Consider the following 21,764-nt stretch of genomic DNA (forward strand, 5'->3'; position numbering starts at 1 on the left):
AGTGGCGCTCAGCTTGTGGTGCTCAAAGTGGCAAAAAATACATTTAAAAATCTCAACAGCTAAGTCTCTTTGCAGAAATCATGACCTGGTGACTCCAGATAATCTTTCTTTTGCTGCGTTGAAGGAATTTTGCATCTACTCATGGATGAAAGGCTAGCTTATACCGCTTTTCCACCAAAATGAGCAGGTCTACAAAGGTTTTTTAAAGGCAAGTCCACCTGTTAAAATCGACTATTGACCCCATTCCACTTCCCGCAGGCAAGGCTATGATTTATATGAAGCATTATGTTGTACGTCACTGACAACAACAGACCAATTGTGAAAGAAGAGTCTGTAAAACGGTGGATACATTTTTTTTAGCGTCACAACCCCCGTGAATGATCCGTTTCACTGTCAGACTTTGAGCCATTCGGTCCAATAACAGTTGGAAAGTCTAGAAGAGCCGCAAGATTAAATTATTTTATCCCCCTTCACGTTAGCCTGCTCAGTCGGCGATCCAGGTATTTTCACAGCCGGGAAGTCGAGCTTTTTTGGCTTCAAAACACCACTGAGCAACAAAACATTCTCATTCTGAACTCGTCAAAGTGTTATGCTCTACTCACCCCTCTTGTCGTGGTTTTGGGGTTTTGTTATTTCCTGTTTTATTTTGTAGGTTTCATCCTTATGTGTCACGTTTTACTCTTCCTGTCTTTGTTTGTTTCCCGCCTTTTTTGATGGCCCTTATTTATTTTGCCTGTCCCTCATTCGTCTTCCCTCCGTCTTGTTTGTCCCTCACTTTTTGTCTCTTTCAGTCCTCGTTTCTTTTCCTTCTTTCTTTTTTCTTGACTGTTTAAAAACAAAGTCAATCTTGACAAACCCTCGGAGTGAGAACGAGTTGCCTCGGCTGAAATCTCCAAATCTCTGCAACACAACCCAGGTAGGAGGGAAAATATGTACTTTTGATTTTGGGGTGAACTTTCTCTTTAAACACCGTCAGTCTGTCATTCTTAAAAGAAACACTTCACCAGGCTCACGGCTGCGTCTGCTTTAGCAGACAAAGCTGACATTACGTCTCCGGGCTGAACCTGATTAGATAAAAGCTTGGAGTGGCCTCTCACTGTGATTGAATATTGTCAGATACCGTCAATTAAACCATCGTGCTCGGCGTGCCGTCACACTGTCAGCCAGATGTGAGCTGTCAAATGTGAGGGAAGTAAAATCAGGGTTGATTGCTCCGTTTGAAACCGGAGCCTCTTAATTTACGCCTCAGATCTCATTTGAATTACGGCTTCATACGTTTATAATTACATGCAGCTTGACATTACGCTTCTTATAGCTCGATAATGAGGCGCTCGTGTGTGAGAGACTCTTCTGTGTGACTTTGAGATAAACACATCATGTGTCGTATTGTGCTGCTGACAGCTGCTGGATGTTAGAGGAGACGGGTCGAAGTTAAATGGTTGACAAACATGAGAAGGGTTTCTAATTATTTACATTGTAGAAATCAGTCATGCATCGGAGCCGTAAGGACGACTTTGAGCCGGCGTGGAGCTGGAGGACCAAGGCAAGTCCTTATTGTGAGATTACAATAATGACAAAAGAAGTAATTATGATGAGATAAAAAATTATAGAAAGTCAAAATTATGAGTGTAAAAGTTGAAATTATGATGTAAAATGCCAAAATTATTTAAAACTCAAAATAATTTGTTTAAAAGTCAAAATTGAGTTAAAAAAGTTAAAATTATGAGTTTAAAAGTTATAATTGAGGTAAAAAGTCAAAATGATATTATTACAAAGTCAAAATAATGAGCCTAAAACTCAAAATTCTGAGTTTAAAAGTTAGAATTATGAGTTAAAAGTTAAAAACATGAGTTTAAAAGTTAAAATTATGATGTAAAAAGTCCAAATTATTATTAAAAAGTCAAATTATGAGTTTAAAAGTTAAAATTGTGACTTCTTAATTTCATTCTTATGACTTATCTCATAATTGTGACTTTTATATTTTTCATCCAGACTTTGTTTCCGGTCTTATTTTCCTTTAATGTGTTTCCACCGGGTCGTTGTGTTCCTGCAGTATAAAGAATGAAGGAAATGAAAGGAAAGAAAGTCACTTAAGTTTCCTCTCGACACTGAAAAGATTAAAGGGACACTTTCTTTTTTGACTTAAATTGCTTCAGGGGAAATGTATTATCTGAGAATACAGAAAACTAAAATGTCTCCTGCTCCATGTGAGAGCAGGTTTATGAACATTTAGGCCACTGGGCTGTGTTTAGGTCTGAGTGTGTTCGTGGTTGGAAGGCACGCGCTGTTCGGAGGCAATCAGCAGCACAATCGTTGTGCTGCCAGACTTTTTTTTGGCGTCTATTATCTGAATTCAAAGCCGTCACGCAGCAAAATTCCCTGAAAGGAATATAAAAGCTGTTGTTAGTGGAGCGCGTAATGTTTTCATACCACATTATGAAAGAGAATATTTTGTGGATCCTTTTCAAACGAATCTCTAAATGAAATCCAGGTGCTTTGTTGTGACTCGACCTCCGAAGAGGCGCCGCTTCTTTCAGCACAGTCGGTAATTGGACACCATTACTAGCTTCTTCTCTGTGTGCACACTTTTCTTTATCTTTATGTGGTTTGTGATCAAATATAAGTCGCAACAACCATTTCAGAAAGAAAAATAAGTGCTTGGTCGAAATCACAACTCTCCTCTCTGCCAGTGTTAATATTCTTAATATGTAGAAATAGTGCCGTATACTGGCAAGAGACACGTTTGTGCATTTAACGTATCATTATTATTAAATGTTGACATGAAATCTCCCGGCAAAATGAAGATTAACTTGCGATCCAATTCTGTCTGCTTAAACATTTCTATTATAGACTAAACAGAAATTATCCAGTTGTCTTTGCAACATGGCACCAACAATAAAACCACTTGGAAACCGTTGACCTGACGTTGACTAACCGTTAAACGTTAGCGAGCTAGTTAGCCAGGGTTTTATAAGCATCCACAACTTTCCCTGTCTTTTGTTGCTGCCATCAAATTCAGAACAAACTTTTACAAAAAAAATCAATGTCAAGGTGAAACATTGAATACTTCTTACTTCTTTGTACTGTTTCCATTGAATATATGTCAACAATGGTGAGCAAATTATCACAGAAATGCTGCCGCTTTGACAAATCTCACCAACATTTACAAGAGATTTAAAAAGATATATTTTAATAGTGCAGTGTAAGTATGAAAACAGGCAAAATAAAAGCATAATTCAAGAGCTGAGGTTGATAAAAGGGAAGTTACTATTAGTACTACTTTATCCTGGCCTTTCTTTTAAATCTTACATCTTCATTAATGACACTTAAAAGACAGAAATAAATCAGATGTGGAAAAAAAAACAAGACAAAGAACCTGAGAAAGAAAAAAAAGATAATCAGAAATAAATCACACAAGCACCGCTGATAAAGATAAAAAAGTCTAACCCACAACTAATGATCCTAATTAAAAAAAAAAAGCTTTCATACTTGAAATTATGGCAGAAGAAGGACTGATTGGCAATAATGAACAAGACATGTTTAAATCTGTCACTTAAAGTGCTCAACCCATTCATTCACCCTCGCAGGCTGCTCATCGCTTCCTCCACTTCATACCGACCCGTCGACGGAGAGTGCGGTAAAAACACCCCGTAAAGACGACGTACACACATCTGACGTTAAACAGGATGAGTGGACTAACATTTACATTTCACCTTCAGCTGTTGTAGAGTTCGACAGACACACAGGCCGCTAACAGAAATGCTCTTTTCTCTTCACATGAAATCACAAAGTAAATAAATCAGAAAAAGAAGATCATACACAACAGTCCAATAGAGTCGCAAGTAAAAGAGGAATTTGGCAGTAATTCTTTACAATGATACATAAAATATAATCTCATAGCAGGAATCTGTCTGTAGTGGTCATATGAATTTCACAAATAAAAACATCAAAACTCGGTTAATGTGTCGCTGTGTACAGTATTTACACCCATTTTTAAAAAGAACCGTTATTGCAACAAGGCATTTTTTTTTTGTAGCTTATAGCGGAAGGCTTACGATCGAACGCAAAGGTTATGTTTCTATCACAGTTTGTCTTCATGATCCAGCACAAGAGAGTTGTTGGTGACGCTTTCTGTCAAAGATTTCACTTTTCTTCATATCCGACTTACACAAGAAAATCAAGACTAGTCAGGTAGGGTTGGGCCGATGTTCAAACCGGTTTGATATCAAGAAAAAATGCAGGACTGGACCGGCAATAGCGAACTGTACCACTAGGTGTCACATGTGCAGCAGCGCCACAGTCCATCAGGACGACTGTGACACTTTATGTCTCTAAACATCCATTCAACTTCACTTTTTCTTCTTAATCAACATCAAAATAATAAATAAAATAAGACTTCAGGGAATCTTTCCACAACGTTTCACAATAAAAGCCTTGAGGGGATTCCATCCACTGAAACGTTTCAGGGCTTTTAATCTGAAACAGACAGAGGAAGTGTTGAGTTTGTAGGCTATTAACGGTGTAATGCAGCAACTTTAAAGGATGTTTGCATGTCATTATCTCCTCACCTGCATGCTGATGGAAAGTCGGACAAAGTTTCGTAGTCCACAAAACATGTTGCAACATGTTTTGCTGTGAAGCTCCAGAAATGTTTTTTGGAAACTTCACCTGACTTTACATCAACACGGAGGTGAATAGATAAAAACTGAATACTCATTTTTGGGTGAACTGTTCCTTTATAGCTGCTGCATTACGCTGTTAATACAAACTCAACACTTTCTGTACATCGCAACGAAACACAAGGAGGCATCACCCTGTGGCGCTGAGCTAATCGGCTTCTGCTAACTCGCTACATGCTGCTAGCTCGGTCCACCTTCATCTGACACATGCCGGTTCAGTCAGGTCGCATGAAATCAAACCGGTTCAAGCTTATAAACCAGAAACCTACCCATTCCCAGCCCAAGATGAAAAAAACAAACAAAACATGGGGTATTTTTTGTGTAGAGGAGGTTAAAATGTCCAATTCTATCTGCCGGGCGTTAGGACCACCTGGAGGTCCACAGGAAGTCGACACACAGCGGTCACTCACAATATTTCTCTCATCACCCGAGCTGCCAAAGCCCAGATGTTGATATTAGTGTCAGAGCTGCAGTAGACTGCAGTACGATATAAAACTCCAGGAGATCTGTGTGTGTGGAAAGCTCCGTCAAAGGCAGCCAAAATAAAAAAGTTTTCACCAACTCGTCCGACAGACCTGTGAAAACGTACTGCGTCATCTTCACACTCACAAACAAGCAGCAAGGCTTCAAAAGGCCGACAGACAAACATGAAAAGTAAAAGTGATGTGAACTCGCTGATTTCAGATTCTGTCTCTGTTAGTGTTATAATCAAGTTCAACTCGTACCGTTTCATTTGGTCACATGACACTACAGTTATCACCGATAATGTCCAGCACCTCGAGCACCACGAAGTTTCTTTTTACACGGAAAAAAAAAAGTAAAAACAGAATCTCAGCCTGTGATGACCGAAATGTGAAAATAAAAATGAACTTGTAGAAATGGATGCGTTTCATCTCAACACTGTAGAAAATAAATAGATTTAATATGAGGCACTGGGGTAGTTTTAATGTCTCTGAGAGCTTCCAGATTGTCTGCAGATCCACGTTCGACACCTGGGGAGACAGATTAAAAAACATGGTGAGAGACAGAACGCTGCGTAATTTAACACTCAGTCATTTAAAAATAATAATCAATATGTTAGTCAATTAAATGGATTAATCATCATGCAGGTGGACACACATACACTTGATACTTTATTTGCTCCTCCATTAGACGCTCCAGCAGACAGCCGGTCCTAGATTGCTCTGTTTTCATTCCCCACTAACGCCTCTATTAGAAACCACATGCTGGGCTCAGATTCTCTCCCTCTGCCCTGCTGGTGATTACTCTGCAGGCCAGATGAGAAGAGCTCGACTAAACCTATGAATAGTGAAGAGACTTTGCAGAGTGGGTGGCCGATCGCTGGTTTAAAATATTTACAAGATGATCATCCTGTCCGGCTTGTTTGACTCGGCTCCGACACTCGACAGATGTTCGCAGAGAAACAACTGAATGAGAGAGGACCCTCATCAAATATTGTAAAATCCTTGTGAATGGGATGTAAATCTACCAAAATGTTGCCTATTAACAAAGAAATGCTACGCTAGCATTCATTCAGTCGTGTTTCTGGCCACCTAACGCATGCAATTTTAATATTCGCTCTCCTTTTAGCTCTGTTTTTGTTCTCCACCAACTCCTGCTGCACGACGTTCACCAGCTAGTCGTTAACTTTCTCTGTCTGCTAGTAGCTGCTAGACGAGTAATGTACAGTGAGTTTATGGTAGACTCAACGCCAGACGAATCTGTGAGCTTTTAGTTTAAGAAAGTTTTATTTAGTTTATTAAGTTTGAAAGAAATGTGTTTAACGATAAGCTGTGAGGTAAAATTATTTTCTTCTGGCGGCTCTGAAGGCGGCAATCTAACGGCCGTTTCTGGTTAAACAAAACGGATCGTACGCTGTAATAAAAACATCTTTCTCTGTCGGGATCCTTTTCATAATGTTGTCAGACACTAATAATAATAATCTGAGTCACAAAAACAAGAACTTTAGTGGGTGTACTTGACAGTTGAAGCTTAAGGATAAAGCTTGATTGCATTTTGCGGCTGCCGACTGAAGTGAAAAAAAAAGCTTCCGAGTTTGTGTCGGTCCATCACAACTATTTATCTAATATCAGGCGGGTTTGATAAAAACAACCAAACGATGGCTGCGAAAGTAATTTTTTTGTTTATTTATCCAGTTTAAATGAACAAAAAATTGCTGTTTTTGTCAATGGAGTCTGGTGGCTTTGAAGGGAAGGATACAGCGACTGCTCATGGTTAAACAATTAGGACGGTGCTGTACCACCAAGGTCCATCTCTGTCAGGATACTTTCCATAAAGCTGTCAGACACTTTAAGTGGGCGTACTTTGACGGTCGAAGGGACACTGCAGCCTGTTCAATGACGGCCAGCTAAGACGTTTCATCGGACCAACTCCAAAACTTTTTGTACCTATTAGTCATTTACAGACCAAAAGATCTGTCTACGTGTGTTCACAGACTTTTCACGCTGTAGTCCGTTTACATCTTTCCGTCACACAGCGCTACATCAGCGATTTGCTCTGATTGGTTGTAGGTCCAGAGGCATTTTGGTCTTTGCCAAATGGAAATCGAAAATGAAGCGAGAGGTTCCAGACTAATGCTCATTTGCAAATTCCTCTTGCAATGCCAGGTGAGGTTTAAAGAGCTTTTCTCTTGAAACCAGCTGCCAGCGAACTAAGATTAATATTTTGTCCGGACACACAGAACAGGATGACATCAGCTATAAGCAACAAATCAAGCCATCACAAGCTGTTAACTTACAAATTTCCAGAATGCAATGAAAAACAGGCTCAGTAGGTATCAGACTGATAGAAAACCTTGAAGTCAGCGCAGAACAAATATCTACTGATGACATAAAACCACCGACTGTGACTACAAATTGGCTAATTTAAAAAAATCATAAACGATGACGGAGTAATAAAACATCTTTGAATTTTTCATACATATGAAATGAATATTAACACTTTCACATACTGGAAAATTAAAATAATCCTTCATGGGAAAATCTACAGTCAAAACAAGCCAAAAAGTCGAGTTTTTCAGCTCAGAAGACGTATTTAACAAGATCTGTGGCACTTCTTCAGGACGAAATCACTTCTAGATGTGATATTACTACATTAATACCACAAGGAAGCGCAATCTGGTTGAAAGAAAGTAAAAACTAATGGAGATCTGACTTTTTAAAAATGACTCCCTGTTATTAATCGGATTACTGTAACCATTCAGCATCAACTATTTGAATGAATACATGTTGCAAAGTTTCCTTAGTGTCTCTCGGATGTTCAGGACAAAATTCAACTCAATCCAGTAAAAAATAAGTGTTTGGTGAGGCTGAGAATACACATACAGAGAATCACTAAAGTGCTGAAATTAAGCTCAGAGGGCCAAGACTTTAAAAAATTCATAACTTTAAAAGTATTTGGAGTACAGCTGCAGGATTTTCACGGTCCCATGAATTTAATAGAAGTTTTCAGCATGAATTTTTTCCAAGAAAATCCATCACATGACCCGGGAGGCCCAAGGTGAGCTGGCATTGAACGAGCCTATATATAGAGAGAGTGATTTAAAATTCTGTTGTGGGATTTTGCCTGAACCCTGGCTGATTTAATGCATCACCACATTCACACACTCACGTAAACAAACACACCAGTGAACAACACTCGGGTCAAACGTGAAGAGCCGAGTGAATCATTTACTTTGTGTTGGACTGCTGGATCACGAACAGAAGCTTCCTTCGTGGGGGGAGACGGCGTGTAGAGGAATAAGGCTTTCGCACTGCTCGCTGTCTTCTGGTAGTCTGTGGGCGGGAGGAGGGAGCCGGCTGTCAATCACCATCACAGTCATCATCTTGACAACCGTCATTATTATAATCATCCCTCAGCAAAACGGGGAACAAGCATTCACAGAAGAACGGAGAGCGTAACCGCCGCGGAGAAGGAGAGTCAGTCAAGCATGTACATCTGATTACGGACTTAAGTTAGCGAGGCCGAGAGCTGCAAATTGAGTCTATTGTCCTTGTGAGAATGTCAAGAGAAGAAAAGAAGTCTTAAGTGTGCGTCAGGAGTTAAGGTCAATTCATTCTTAATATTCGGCCGCACATCACATTACAATAGAGTCGCAGCTCGCTGTCTGTTTAAAACTTTAAGAGCTTCAACTTTCTTTAAAAAGACTCGACCGGATCTGAGAAATTTCCACATTTTGTCACAAACGCTCGCTTGAGTGTAACTTAACTTATCCTGCTGCCGGCTGTGTGTGTTTGTCCTGAAGACACTTCCATTTGTCTTTAACACGCTGAACTCACAGAAGCAGCATTTTCACCCATTAAGCATGTGCGTCTGTTTACACTCTCTCTGCAGTTGCGTCACAAAAGCCATAGTAACCACTCTTTACGCTACTGAGGCAGCCGGTGACTAACAACCTGTCTGAGAGGAGAGAGGCACCTGGAAATGACTCCTGTGGCGAGGATATAGTCATCGGATTAGTCCAATGAGACAGATCCACATCCTGTGTACCAGCGTTTTAAGCACGCCTCAGGCCTTATATAGCCTAATGATATATTATCCCGTCAACAAAATAAACAATAAAAATGCAACTGCAGAGACCGAAAACTTAAAAACACTCCCTGTTGGCCTGAGGAGGTCGTACAGTTTGAGGAGATATTAGGAATATTTTTGAGAAAGTGAAACACTTTGGCTTCATTGTGAAATCATCCCAGATGTCCACTGTCCAATGCTGAACACGTTTACGGCTCATTTAGAGGTGGAAACAGATGCTTCTGGCTGGACTTTACTCTGATTAATTACCGTACAACTGCACACTGTCTTGCATCTGCATTTCCTGAGAGGTGATTATTATCTCCCCTTTCTTCTTCTCTCTCTCGCCAACTAAGCACCGTGTGTACAAACACGATAAAATAGTTTTGTTCTGGAAATAAAATGCATTATAATATGATTTTTATGCCAACTGTCATTAAAGAAAGGCATTTACGTACGTTTACTAGTGAATTTCATCCTTAGTAAGTAGACCCGGCACATAAAGACATGGAGCAGACGTATTTCTAGCAGGCATGACAGATTCATACACAGCCCAGGTAATATTAACTACAGGAAACATTTCTATCATCATCAAGTAGCCCAACTGAAATTACTGCATTTTAAAAACATGTTTTTTGAGAACATATATGAATGACGATGCGTCTGTTTGAATAAAAGCCGTAACGGCCACATTTAAAAACCTTGTATGTCTCTTTTTTTTAAATCTAATTAGTTCCGTCTGTAAATGTTGAAGGTAAAATGTCATTAAATGCAAATTAATGTTAATATTAGAAGCTAATCTGAAGTAACTTTCAAGGTCCTTTCAAGGTGCGAGTGTGGTTTCTAAATGTTTCCCGGTCAATATTATATTGCCTTTTAAATGCATCCATGTTTTGCTCACAGCTCGGCTCTGCTTTGATTTTCTGACAATTTAGCTTCAACATTTTTTTGACATCAGAATCTCAAATCTCGGTTTTTGGAGTGTCCTTCAATCGACTACAAGGCAAAAGCCTTCACAGTAATACCTACCTGTGTTACCTTGCCTTACAGTGTTGTCTCTGAAGGATTACATTCTGTAGCTCACACAAGTTAAGTGTTATTTGTACACTGAAATTAATCTAAAGACTAACTTTCTGAGCTGAAAACCAACAATACGTCTCTCACAGGGTGCTGCGTCACCTGTAATCTCTCTGTAGAGTCAAACTGCTTTTACCTGTGAATACGATGTTTCCTGCAAATGAAGACGTAAACTCTCCTCAGCCCCACCAGGACGGGATCCCAGTTGTTGTAGTGACATAAGAGCGTGGCGATGAAGAAGGAGAGGAAGACGGGAACGGCCCCAGCAAAAAACAGCCACGAGAAACGAACCTGTACACACACACACACACACACACACACACACAATTTGACATTCAACCCCTCAATTTAAAACGTATTTTATTTATTAACATTTTCACACAAAGTATTGAACAAATAGAGATGTTAACCAGGGCCTACATTAGTAGTTTTTTGGCTAATGTGATGCAATTTACTAGATTATCAGAAAATGCTTCAAATCCCAAAATGATATACAATGTAAGATTTACAAAAACGTACCATTATGGACCAAACCATACATACAGTAATGTAGCATACCATAATATACCATATCGTAACGTTCCATGCCGTAATGTACAATACCGTAATGTAACACAACGTAATTTAGCATACCATAATATACCAGTCCTTAATGTAACATACCATAACGTACCGTAAAGTAATGTACCATAACGTACCACACCATAATAAACCGTACCACAATGTATCACGACTTACTGTACTGTAATGTACCATAACGTAAAAGTACAATACCACAATGTCATACCATAATCTACCATAATGCACTGACCCGTAACCTACAGTAATGTACCATAACGTACCTTACTGTACCATAACGTACCTTATTGTACCATAACGTACCTTATTGTACCATAACGTACCATACCGTGATGTAACGTCCTGTAACATATAGTAGCATAGCGCAGCACAATATTCCTACATTTTTCGGTGATAATTTAAGTTTTGTTTTCTCAAGATCGACGAGTTATTAACGTTGTAAATATTATTCTCCCCAGATAACAAGCTATTTTATCATGCCAAAATGACTTCATAAGATTTACAACAACAAACAAGGGATCAGTGTAACAAAAGTATTATTATGTTGTGCTTGTTCCCACACAGACATTTTAGACACTTGTGAGGCGTTCAGCAATCAGATGTCTCTTAAAACTGGTCTCTCTCTGATTGCCAAACAAACATTATCTATATTATTATCATATTATCTTTTTCCAAAACATCCCCCTGATTATTAAGTACCTGGAGAGGAGAACTTACCTTCTGCATGCAAATATCTGCCATAATAGAGAGCGGGATGGTGAGGCTCAACGCCAGAGTCCCAATTAGAGACGATGTGAGGAAACAGCCCCTGTGAACAGAAACCAGCATCACCAGTTGTTGCATTAACACCTACATACATCAAACTGAAGATCATTTACATTTGCTCATTTCAACCCATCAGAGTGAGTTTCAGTGTAGAAAACTCAACTCAAAGCATGAAAACGGCCTCATACAAAATCTAAATTGCGATGACTTGATGCCAGAACTGTGACCTGAATAAATTACGGGTCAGGTGCTCACCAGAGCCAGAGGAACTCCGAGAGGACGGTTCCGATGAGGCCGTTAATGAGGATGTACGTCCACACCAGCTGGCTGGGAAGCTCAAAGGCCTCGAAGCCGGTGTAATGGAGCAGCAGGAAGCCCGGCCACAGCAGCAGCAGGTTGAACAGACCCACAAACCCTGAGAGACACACAAGCTTCAGCTCCAAACACACCTTCTGTCAGCCCCAGTAGGGAGTGTTTCAATACATACACAGTGCTAACATTGCTATGAATAGTGTTAATGACTGAGGCAACTAACATATATACTGAGCATTTCCTCACCAAAGAACATGGGAATGTCGAGCTTATCCTCCCGATCCACTCGTCTCTTGATCATTACGATGTAGACGGCGTACAGCACCGCCCCGGCCAGCGACCACAAAGAACCTTCATTAAAATTTAAAAGGTCAATTACATTTGGAAAGGAGGTTTAAAACTGTATTAATTCAACGCAATTAGGCAAGACGGAAATGTACAATTTCACTGATCACTGTCTCCATGTTTACCTATGACACCGTTCTCATCAGGGTTGTCCATGCTGGAGAAACTGACGAGGGCGACACCTCCCATGCTAAACGAGAGAGATACCAGATGAAGTGGTGAACAGGACAATTTCTCTGGGATCTAAATCATTACAAAGACCCCTTCAATGTTCATATATTCCAGCTCTGTGCAGATAAGCTGGGCTCAAAGTTTATATTTTGTTTGGAGAAAAAGGTCAGGCCACGGCCAAAACATGAGTAGTTATCCTTCTGAGGAGAAAGGATATACACAAAAGACTTCCTTATCATCCGGGCCTGTAATTGTTCAGATACATTAGTGTGAACCAGCCGCAAATGTAGCAACACAGAACATTTATCGCCCCTCCAAGAAAGACATCATTACATGATCTTAAACCTATTTCATCGTACAACCCTGTGTTGTAAACAGACGGAAAAAAATGAACCTTATTACTTAGAAATCATGGAGCATAATCACAGTAGCTGTTTGGTGTTTACACAGTTTGGATACTTATCATATCATATGAGAGGAGAAAATTACTTTGAGAAGATTACATTGTCTGGGTCAGACTGTGATCAGCTTTAATACACAGCCGGAGTACTCAGAGGAGGAATCATCACAGCGGAAACACTGACTGTGCTCATCATGAGCACTTCAATTTCAGCTATGGACAACTTCTCCAAAGTAGGTAGATGAGGAAAAAAGGCCGTAAACGCATAGAAACACATTAGGCAGACACAAATAACAATAACAATACAATATAATAGAACAACTAGCAGGCTGAAACTTCCCAACATGCCCTTCTCAACTCAACCACCAACTTTTAACTCTTACCTCAGAGCCACGGCTAACAGTTTGGACAAGGTGAAGCGGTCGGTGCTGTTGCTGGGAAAAATGGCTGCTAAGATGAGCGTGAACAGGCCTGAACAGGGAGAAGGGAAAGAGTCAGACCACATACAGCAGAGGGTAAACTTCTCCGTAAGTTAAAGGGATAGTTCGTGTTTTTGAAGTGGGGTTGTAAGAGGCACTTAAACACGGTTTGTGTATTACCTACAGTACATGGTGGTTGGTTGGAGAAACAGCAGGAATATTAAAAGAAGGCCCACCTAACACAACCATTATCAGTTTAAGTGTTACATATATATTTAGAATATTTTAACAGCTTTTCCTTACTGTTTCAGACGTTAAAGACTCTCTCCAAAGTCAGTCAGTTAAATCTTTTTGTTTTATTGTTTGACTTTGTTGAATCCAAACAAACCCTTTAAAACAAACTGAACTCACTCGATAACACAAACAAACTAACCAATAAATGAATACCTCATACAACTCCACTTCAAAAACCTGAACTATCCCTTTAAATAAACATCTGTCCACTAACACTACCTAACCAATACTCATGTAGGTATGAGAGAGAGAGAGTGTCACCTGAGGTGGATGACAGGATGTTGACGATGGCAACCTGTGTGTCGGATAAAGCTTCCTGATAGGACAAGTTAGCCAGGAACCACTGGAAGAGAAACAGAGGCGGTGATGTTGTGAGAGGCAAAACACCTTATGATACAATAGTCCTAAACAACATTTAACTTATCTAACATATTTAAAGTTGTGTATTTGTCATCACTTGTGTATTGTGACAAATAAAAAACAATTTTAATATAATTTTCAGACCTCGTAGTAAAATAGTTCTCAAACTTTTTAAAGCCTTAAAGTGAGCAGTTTAAGACCTGCATCAAACACTCTGCTTTCATATTTCCAAGTAGTTTTTTTTTTAATTGTGCTTCTCAGGGACGATGAGTCACAAATTAAAAGCAGTTCATCACTTGAAAGGCTCCGTGATTAACGACTTGCGGTTTTTGGCGCTCATAAACCTTCACTTTCTGCCTGATTACATAATTCATACGTGTCAAAAGCACCATTTTTTTTTTTTAGTACCAGCAAAACACATTAATTGCCAACTGACCAGCACAAACCACAGAAAGAATGAAAAATGTGTTATTAATGATGCTTTAAGAAGCTCTTTTAGCTCCTTTATCTTTCTTTTTAGTCCATCAACTCAACCAAAAATAAATATGCGGTTCCTCAGCTGCTAAATGTTCCACTAAGTTCACCATTTAGTCTCTAACTGTGTCTGTCTGCTGTGTGGTGCTGAGGAGGCAGTGTTTTGTTTTACAGCTTTTCCACTGAGAACAGCTTCCTGCCGTGACCGAAAACGACTCTATTAGAGAGCCGAGAGTGAAGCAAAGCGGTCAAGTTGCAGCCAGACAGCTAAACAAAGAGACAAGATGGAGATTCAGGTGATGATTTGCTGAACGTTCATCACTTTTGATATGTTTTGAGGCTGTGGCTTGAAGCCGTCTTCTGCCCTCTAAACCAAACTGAATATCTTTCAGCTCTCATGGTTTATACATCGACATCATGTCTATAATTTGATACAGAGATGCGACATGAAAAGACTTTTACTCACCACAAAGCAGAAGAAGAAGCTGATTTTGGCCACATCAGTGATGGTGAGCTTGCCCACCGTGCGCAGCATGGCCTCGTGGTCCTTGGCAGCGGGGTAGGACATGCGGGACAGTTTGGCCTCCAGGGCCTGCGTGGAGGGCAGCTGACGCACCTCCATGATATTACTAAAACGCACCCGCTGCTTTTTGGAAGCTGCTGGGAGGTACAAACGGAGAGAGGAGGGAAAGGAAAAACAGGTTTTATTCAAATGGACAAACACATTTCCGGAGTCCATTTGCAGCAGGGTCATTTTATTTTAATACGCAAAAGTATCATCCTCATCAGGTGCTAATGCATGATGATGTCGTTTCAAACACAGGTGCTAAAAGCACAAAACAAACCCTAATAATCCGCCTCAGAAGCTTTCCTGTGTGGCCCTGGACTTGAAATTGAGGTCAGTTTTTCCTGAACTGCTTCGCAAGAATCAGAACGACAAAAGATTATTCAGATTTTTCCACCGCTCTGCAAAATACAGCCGAGACAGAGGAGAGAGACGTCCTTCTGCTCAGAGTTTAGGTTTTATTATGACTGAATGAGAAAAAGGATATGAGAGAAAACAAAGAACTCAGTTTGAGAGTCACCTAAAAATGTTTATGTTTAATATTTTACCGCTTTCATATGACTCCAAACAACGGTTATCAATCACACATCAGTTAAAGATTTAAAACTCCAGAGGGGGGAAACTTATTTTTTAAAAACACAGACAACATCAACTGTTTACAACTGACTGTATATAAAGATGGATGACAACTAAACTCCCCAAAAGTGAAGCCAAAACATCTTGATCCTGCTGGCTGGCCGCAATACAGGTCATAAATCCCTCCTGCTCCATGTTAGCAGAAGAGACATAACGTTTCTGTCATCTCAGGTCTTTTTCCCAGTGTGATGAAATGATTTAGACCATTTCTATTTGTGCATAAATACAATAATCAAAGAATCCAGATTATTGCTGTTTTTTTAACCCACAGTAACCCTGTGTTTAGTGTCAGAGCGCTATGAACTGTGGGTAATTCCCTTCAGTAAAAGTCTACAGAAAAGCAGACTTGCTGAAAGTGGACTCAAAATGAGCCCTCAGGATGTCAGCGCTCATCTCCAGGATATTTTTGGCTTCATTATTTTTGTACAATGAGATGAAGTAGAGACACGTCGTCCATCTTAATTCATCATTCTGTGTACTTACATGATTCTAAGTCTCCGATTAAACAGTTTGAATGCTCCGCAGGAACGTCCTGAAACTTCACTGGGACGTACAGCGGTTCACTCTGCACAGGAAGGAGAAAGTATAACATTTATATGAGGGCTGTCAAGATATACCGGTACTGAAGCTAATAGCTTAAGCTAACAAACTGGATAATACTGATAATAATACACATATGATACTGTGAATGAGTGTGAATAATGGTGCAGATAAAAAGGCATTGTGGGTCTTTTCTTCATCAGTTCAGCTGGTTGACTTTTCACTACTTCATTAAATGAAATTGTTCTTTTTGTCCACGTTTGTGAAGTTATGGTCGCAGACTCTCTCTCCGCCTCTCTACAATTACTTGAGTCTAACTTATTTGCCTCAAAGAGACAAAAAACAAAGTAAACAAAGTTAAAGATGAATTTGACTAATAGCATTACAGTAACAGTATTATCGTAAATTTGTTATGCCGCGATAATCGAGCCGTAAATATCTGATATTGTGACAGCACTAATTCACAGTTGTAAAAGTGAGGAGTTGCACACGTTTTGTAAACCAACCCCAGAATTTAATTTTGCACAGTATTTGTATAAGATTGTTACGATCTTGGCTTCATCAGCATTTATGTAATTGAGTCCCTCCACTGCTGACACGAGCAAACAATAAAAACTTTAAAAGAACTGCCTGAAGGTGAGTTAGTTACTTGTTATTGTTTCTACGTACCAAACAGTTGTTCACCGTGGTGTCAGTGGTGCAGGGTGCAAAGTAGGCCTCAGCATCAGCAAACTGCAGAAACAAGCAACTCAAACCATCAAATTACAGACAGAAACAAAGAATTCAGGTTCTGTCTTTCTGCTGCAGTGAGTGAATTTCCTCAAGAGTCCTTTACAACTTTATCATGTCTTAAAAGAAAAGTCACAACATGGTCATCGTGGCTTTATTCTGCCTGCAGCAGCTCCTACCTGAGCTCAGGCTGAGTGCACTTCTACCAATTAGAAACTGTGACAATCCATCATTTCTATGAGGTTTTCACAACATTCTGCTTCTGCTGGACATGAAATTAAAAACATTAAGTCAATAAACCTGACAGAAGCTTTGGTTTGTGATTCTGCATCCCTGAAGTTGTGACATATCAGAAATCTTTGGAGAAATAACAGGAGATTTAAAACATTTAAACACACTGCCCCCGTGTGGTGAGAATGTGGCTTAACTACTTACAAACGCAGAGTGTCGGCGTTTCAGAGACCCGGTGCACTGCTGCCTCCAGGGCCGCCACAGCAGGAAGCCCAGCAGGTAGAGCACAAACATGGAGGTCTTGGTGAAGGTGCTGAAGAAGGGTTTGTTGTACTCCTGCCGCTTGAAAATGTACTGAAGGAGGAATCAACAGGAGGAAACTGTTAGGACAGCAGCTTTTATCGGTTAACTAACGTGTTGCAGGCCGCAGAGTCGACACTTTGATGCGTTCAGGCACCACCTCTGGTTTCACTCTACGGAGCTCCTGTTTACTTTTTTCTTTTGCATTTCAAGTTTGTCAAGAACTTGAAATGCAAAAGAAAAAAGTAAACAGGAGCTCCGTAGAGTGAAACCAGAGGTGGTGCCTGAAATTGTATTTAAAATACAATTTTACCTCAGAGCACAGGACAAGGAGCGTAGCAGATTATATTTACCTCTGATGATGTGACACTTGACACTGTCACTCCTCTACATTTTAAAAGGAGTATTGTACCTTTTACTCCTTTTCGTGTATCTGATGGCTGTAGTTGTTGTTGTTTGTGTCTTTGTTTAGTTATTACTTTAGTTTTTCCAAAAAGACATTTATGACTATTTATGTTTGACACAATCGGTTTGTAAAGATGTTATTTACACCCTCTATGTGCAGTCAAGCCAGTACCCCAACTTTAGACAGGAACACGTTTAGTTTAGCAGCCAGAGTCACATCTCTTCACCCAACTGTCCATCAGCAAAACTCCTTACCGAGGTTAGCTCAGAAGAGGCCACCCAGATGACATCCACCAGCAGGAGTATCACCACACCCAGGGCCATCCGTCTCCGCTGGGCTGCAGAGCTTCCCTGAGAGCTCATCCGGTTCATGATGAACACCCACTCCATCGGTACACTGAGGAGAGATTAACAAGAACATGTTCAAGGTACATTCAGAAACTTGCTCAACATCTACAAATCATTAGTTACTCAATGAGGTTTCTATCAAAGTGACGTCCTGCACACAGAATTATAGATTCTAACAAGAAAGTGAAACAATATTACAGTCAGAAAGCTCTGCGTCTCATATGTTACTCAAAAAGTAGAAATCATACAAATATAATGCACAACTTTAGATATATAATGTTGAATAATCAATTAGTCATTGACAGGAAATGAATCACCGACTATTTTGATATCCCGTGATTCATTTATTGAGGGCAGATAACAAACATTTGTGCCAGCTTCTTTAATCTGAGGATAAACTGCCTAAGACCTTCCCCGACTCGCCCGGTTGCCTGTGTTTGTTTAAGCTGTTTAATGCTGCTGGACTGTGGATTTCTTTGTGAAGGCTCGATTTTCTGCGACAGTCCAAAGGAAGTGACTTTATGTGCGGTCTCGAGTGCCTCGTAACCGAGAGCAACAGTAGCTAACGTTAGTTTAGAAATGGATGACCGGCTTCCAGCTCAGCACAGAAGCTCCACAGAGCTATTTTCTTACATTTAACAGTTTAAAGAAGCTATTACTCTATTAGCCATTAGCCCTTTTGATAAAATACAGAGTATTAGAGGCAACGTATGGCTATGATATCCTGTCAGAGCTCAGAATAACTCTGTAATAACTTCTTTACATTGCAGTACACACCTGTTTACCAGCCAACTCTACAGTCTGAAATGATCTTCTCAGGTCAGAGTCACTGTTCAACGCAGAGAGTGAAGAGCAACCGGAGGACTCACACTTAACAAAAACCTGCAACAGAAAGAAAGACAGTAACATTTTTACTCAAGTAGTGTACTTCAGTACAAAGACGAGGTACTGGTATTTGTACAGGTACAAATTTATAATTCTATTCCACTTCATCTCAGAAAGCAAATACAATACGATACAACTTTTTATGCTCTTCCTGTCTGATAAAAACCACGTACAGTATCTCCAACTTTTCTGATAAACTGAAAGATAAAGTGTTCCTTCATGTGTTGATAAAAGTCTCTTCTGAAGATAAATGAAACTCCTTTAAAACCCTCTTGGATTAACTGGGAAATGCATCTTCGCAAAGCTGAAAACAGGCACCATGAAAAGTTTACGTTTTGTGATGATCTTATAGAAAATGATGCGTTGATGTAGATTAAACTATCAACAGTCTATACATGAGTTAAAATTAGATCAATCTCAAACATCCACAGCAGTGACATTAAACATACACATTAATGCAGCAGTAATATTAATATAAGAACATCAGATATAACAGTACTTTTGATACTTCAAGTAAAAGTATTATCAGTGAAATGTAGCTATTTAAAGGAGCACTATGTAGTTTTGGAGAAGATATTACAATATTAATGAGGTAATAATACAAATTTAGAAATAGTAATTTTTTCCATTAGTGAATAAACAAGCTGTTCTCAGAGGAAAATAAGGTCCCAGAACACTGTTTGAAGCTAGAAAGGTGGCAGGGTCCGCCACATATAAACAAAGTATGTTTGAAACTGTGTTGTCCTTTAAGATCAGTTTGTTTATTCAGTCATGAAAACAAAGAGTTTGTTTACATATTCATAAAGGAGTGAGAAGAAAGTATAAACTTCAGTCACTGAATGATAATTAACCAGCTTCATTAATGGTCCTCAACTTGTCTAAATATAATGTTGATTACCTTTTATCTTTGTCAATCAATAATATAAATTCATTACTGAAACACTATATATCATACATATAAATTAAGTAAAGGATCTGAAGACGTCTTCCAACATCAGTGGAAACTTTCTTATAAGTGACAATAAGAAGCTAAAGCAGCTTAATAAAGAAAATATGTTTACATTTCTTCATTCCTGGGTGTTAAATAAGAGTAAAGAAGTAAGCAAGGAGCTATACAAGTTAGCTAACTGTCACCTGTGGGTGGTGCACAGTAACCAACTCACAGTTTAAACAGAGCTGTGCTGCACGAAGCTATTTAATTTAAAGAGTTAGCTTGATTAACACATAATTAATAGCCGTTTCTGCAGCCCCCTGAACAACTAGCAAAACAGCTCACAAGCTAGCTTTTTTAACAAGCTATTTAATTGCTCCAGCCTGGAGGTGAACAAGTCATGCTAAAGGTTGTGTTTTCAATGTAAAGGTAACGTTAGCTCGCTGACAGAAGTCGCTGCAGGTGGAGCTAATGCGTGCAGCTAACGTTAACAGGTAGCATCGCTGCGCTACGTTTACCTGCTTGATCAATATTAGCTCGATAACTGACGTTGACGAGCTAAGCGCTAACAAGCTGGCTTGATTAAGTGATTAAAAACGGTTAATTAACGACATATTTTTACCTGAATGCGGGAGGAGGTCATCGAGTTCGCTCCATTGTTCACTTGACTTTTCATTCGCTGCTGAAATGTCGAATAAATCGCAGTTTTCACGATAAAATCATTGACAGCACAGTGGTTGTAAACATTAGCACACCCTCCCTTCGTCCTCGTTATCAGGTGACATCACTTAGGGGGCGCAAGGAGTTCTGGGATATGAAGTCTTTCAGAGGCGAATACTGTTATACCTCAATTCTGTCCATTTAAACACCGATTTAAGCACTTAAACTGTTAAAACTGAATATATATTTACACCACAGCTAAATACATAACATTATGTGGTTATATAACGTTATACAGGCCAGGAGAGAGACGTTATATTGTATGAATTAGCCACTTTACAAATACACTCACATCTAAATTATTCTCTAATCCAACTTTTGTGGAGGGAGGTGGAGGTGATACAAATGATAATGCAAAATAATAATAATAACAATAATAATTAAGCATAAAGTACAAACCAGTAAATCTGCATTTAGTTGAGAACTATTCAATTTTTGAACACATTGCTTGCACTTTACATGTACTAGGGGCAACAGTGAGTTGTTGACCTTGTGTGCACAGTCTTATATTTTGGATATCTGTGACCTCTAAGCTCAAAAAGCTTTGAAGTAGACGTCTGTGATTCAGTTGTAAAGATAGAACTTCATTAATCCCAAGGGAAACTGTTGGGAAGCAGCTGTCAAGGCACATTTTTGCACATGCTGTTTATAATTGCACACAACTTTCCATGTGTATGTGTGTGGGTGTGGGTGTGTGTATGTATGTATATATACATGGGTGTGGTTGTTTACATTAGGGTATGCAGGTATGCAGTATGTATGCACATGTACATCATTGAATGTGGGTGTATGTACACACAGGCCTTTATGGGGTGTGGATGTATATATGATTATGCATACATGTAGGCATGCGTATGTATCTACATATTTAGTGAGTAAGTGTTTATGTTTATGTGGACATATATACATATATATATTTAAATGTGCACATATATTTTTATTTCTTTTTTAGCGTCTTGAGCCAGATGCAACATTATTTCATTATATATATATATATATGTATATATACACTGTGTATATATATATATATATATATAGAGAGAGAGAGAGAGAGAGAGAGATTTAAATG

The 21,764-nt window shown here is 39.3% G+C and overlaps 1 protein-coding gene across 3 annotated transcripts; it reads right to left on the reverse strand.

The window, feature by feature from the left end:
- Positions 1 to 3,172: 3,172 nt before the first annotated feature.
- LOC311263050 (solute carrier family 35 member F5-like) lies at positions 3,173 to 20,740 on the reverse strand. 3 transcript variants are annotated; one of them, XM_084362903.1, is made up of 16 exons: positions 20,598 to 20,740; positions 18,937 to 19,041; positions 18,067 to 18,208; positions 17,311 to 17,460; positions 16,816 to 16,878; positions 16,090 to 16,171; positions 14,872 to 15,062; positions 13,833 to 13,914; positions 13,242 to 13,329; positions 12,413 to 12,477; positions 12,189 to 12,293; positions 11,886 to 12,045; positions 11,583 to 11,673; positions 10,423 to 10,577; positions 8,373 to 8,473; positions 3,173 to 5,671 (listed from the first exon to the last, which is right to left on the reverse strand). In XM_084362903.1, the coding sequence occupies exons 3-15, from the start codon at positions 18,199 to 18,201 to the stop codon at positions 8,392 to 8,394; spliced, it is 1,449 nt and encodes a 482-aa protein (XP_084219029.1). In that variant the 5' UTR covers positions 18,202 to 18,208; positions 18,937 to 19,041; positions 20,598 to 20,740; the 3' UTR covers positions 3,173 to 5,671; positions 8,373 to 8,391. The 3 variants fall into 3 exon arrangements, with proteins under 3 accessions (XP_084219029.1, XP_084219028.1, XP_084219030.1); XM_084362902.1 differs by having other exon boundaries at positions 14,872 to 15,065; XM_084362904.1 differs by lacking the exon at positions 8,373 to 8,473 and having other exon boundaries at positions 14,872 to 15,065.
- Between the last annotated feature and the right edge of the window lie 1,024 nt (positions 20,741 to 21,764).

The sequence above is a fragment of the Pagrus pagrus genome, assembly GCF_965226575.1.
Source record: "Pagrus pagrus genome assembly, chromosome: 9".
Taxonomy (NCBI): Eukaryota; Metazoa; Chordata; class Actinopteri; order Spariformes; family Sparidae; genus Pagrus; species Pagrus pagrus.

What these genes read in the sequence shown, in the direction of transcription:
- LOC311263050 (XM_084362902.1), bottom strand. Translation starts at nt 18,201, where the DNA reads ATGGAGTGGGTGTTCATCATGAACCGGATGAGCTCTCAGGGAAGCTCT. An exon ending in AATCGGAGACTTAGAATCAT is followed by an intron (nt 15,066 to 16,089) that starts GTAAGTACACAG and finishes TGTACCTCCCAG; the next exon opens with CAGCTTCCAAAAAGCAGCGG. An exon ending in GCTTCTTCTTCTGCTTTGTG is followed by an intron (nt 13,915 to 14,871) that starts GTGAGTAAAAGT and finishes TTTCTCTTCCAG; the next exon opens with TGGTTCCTGGCTAACTTGTC.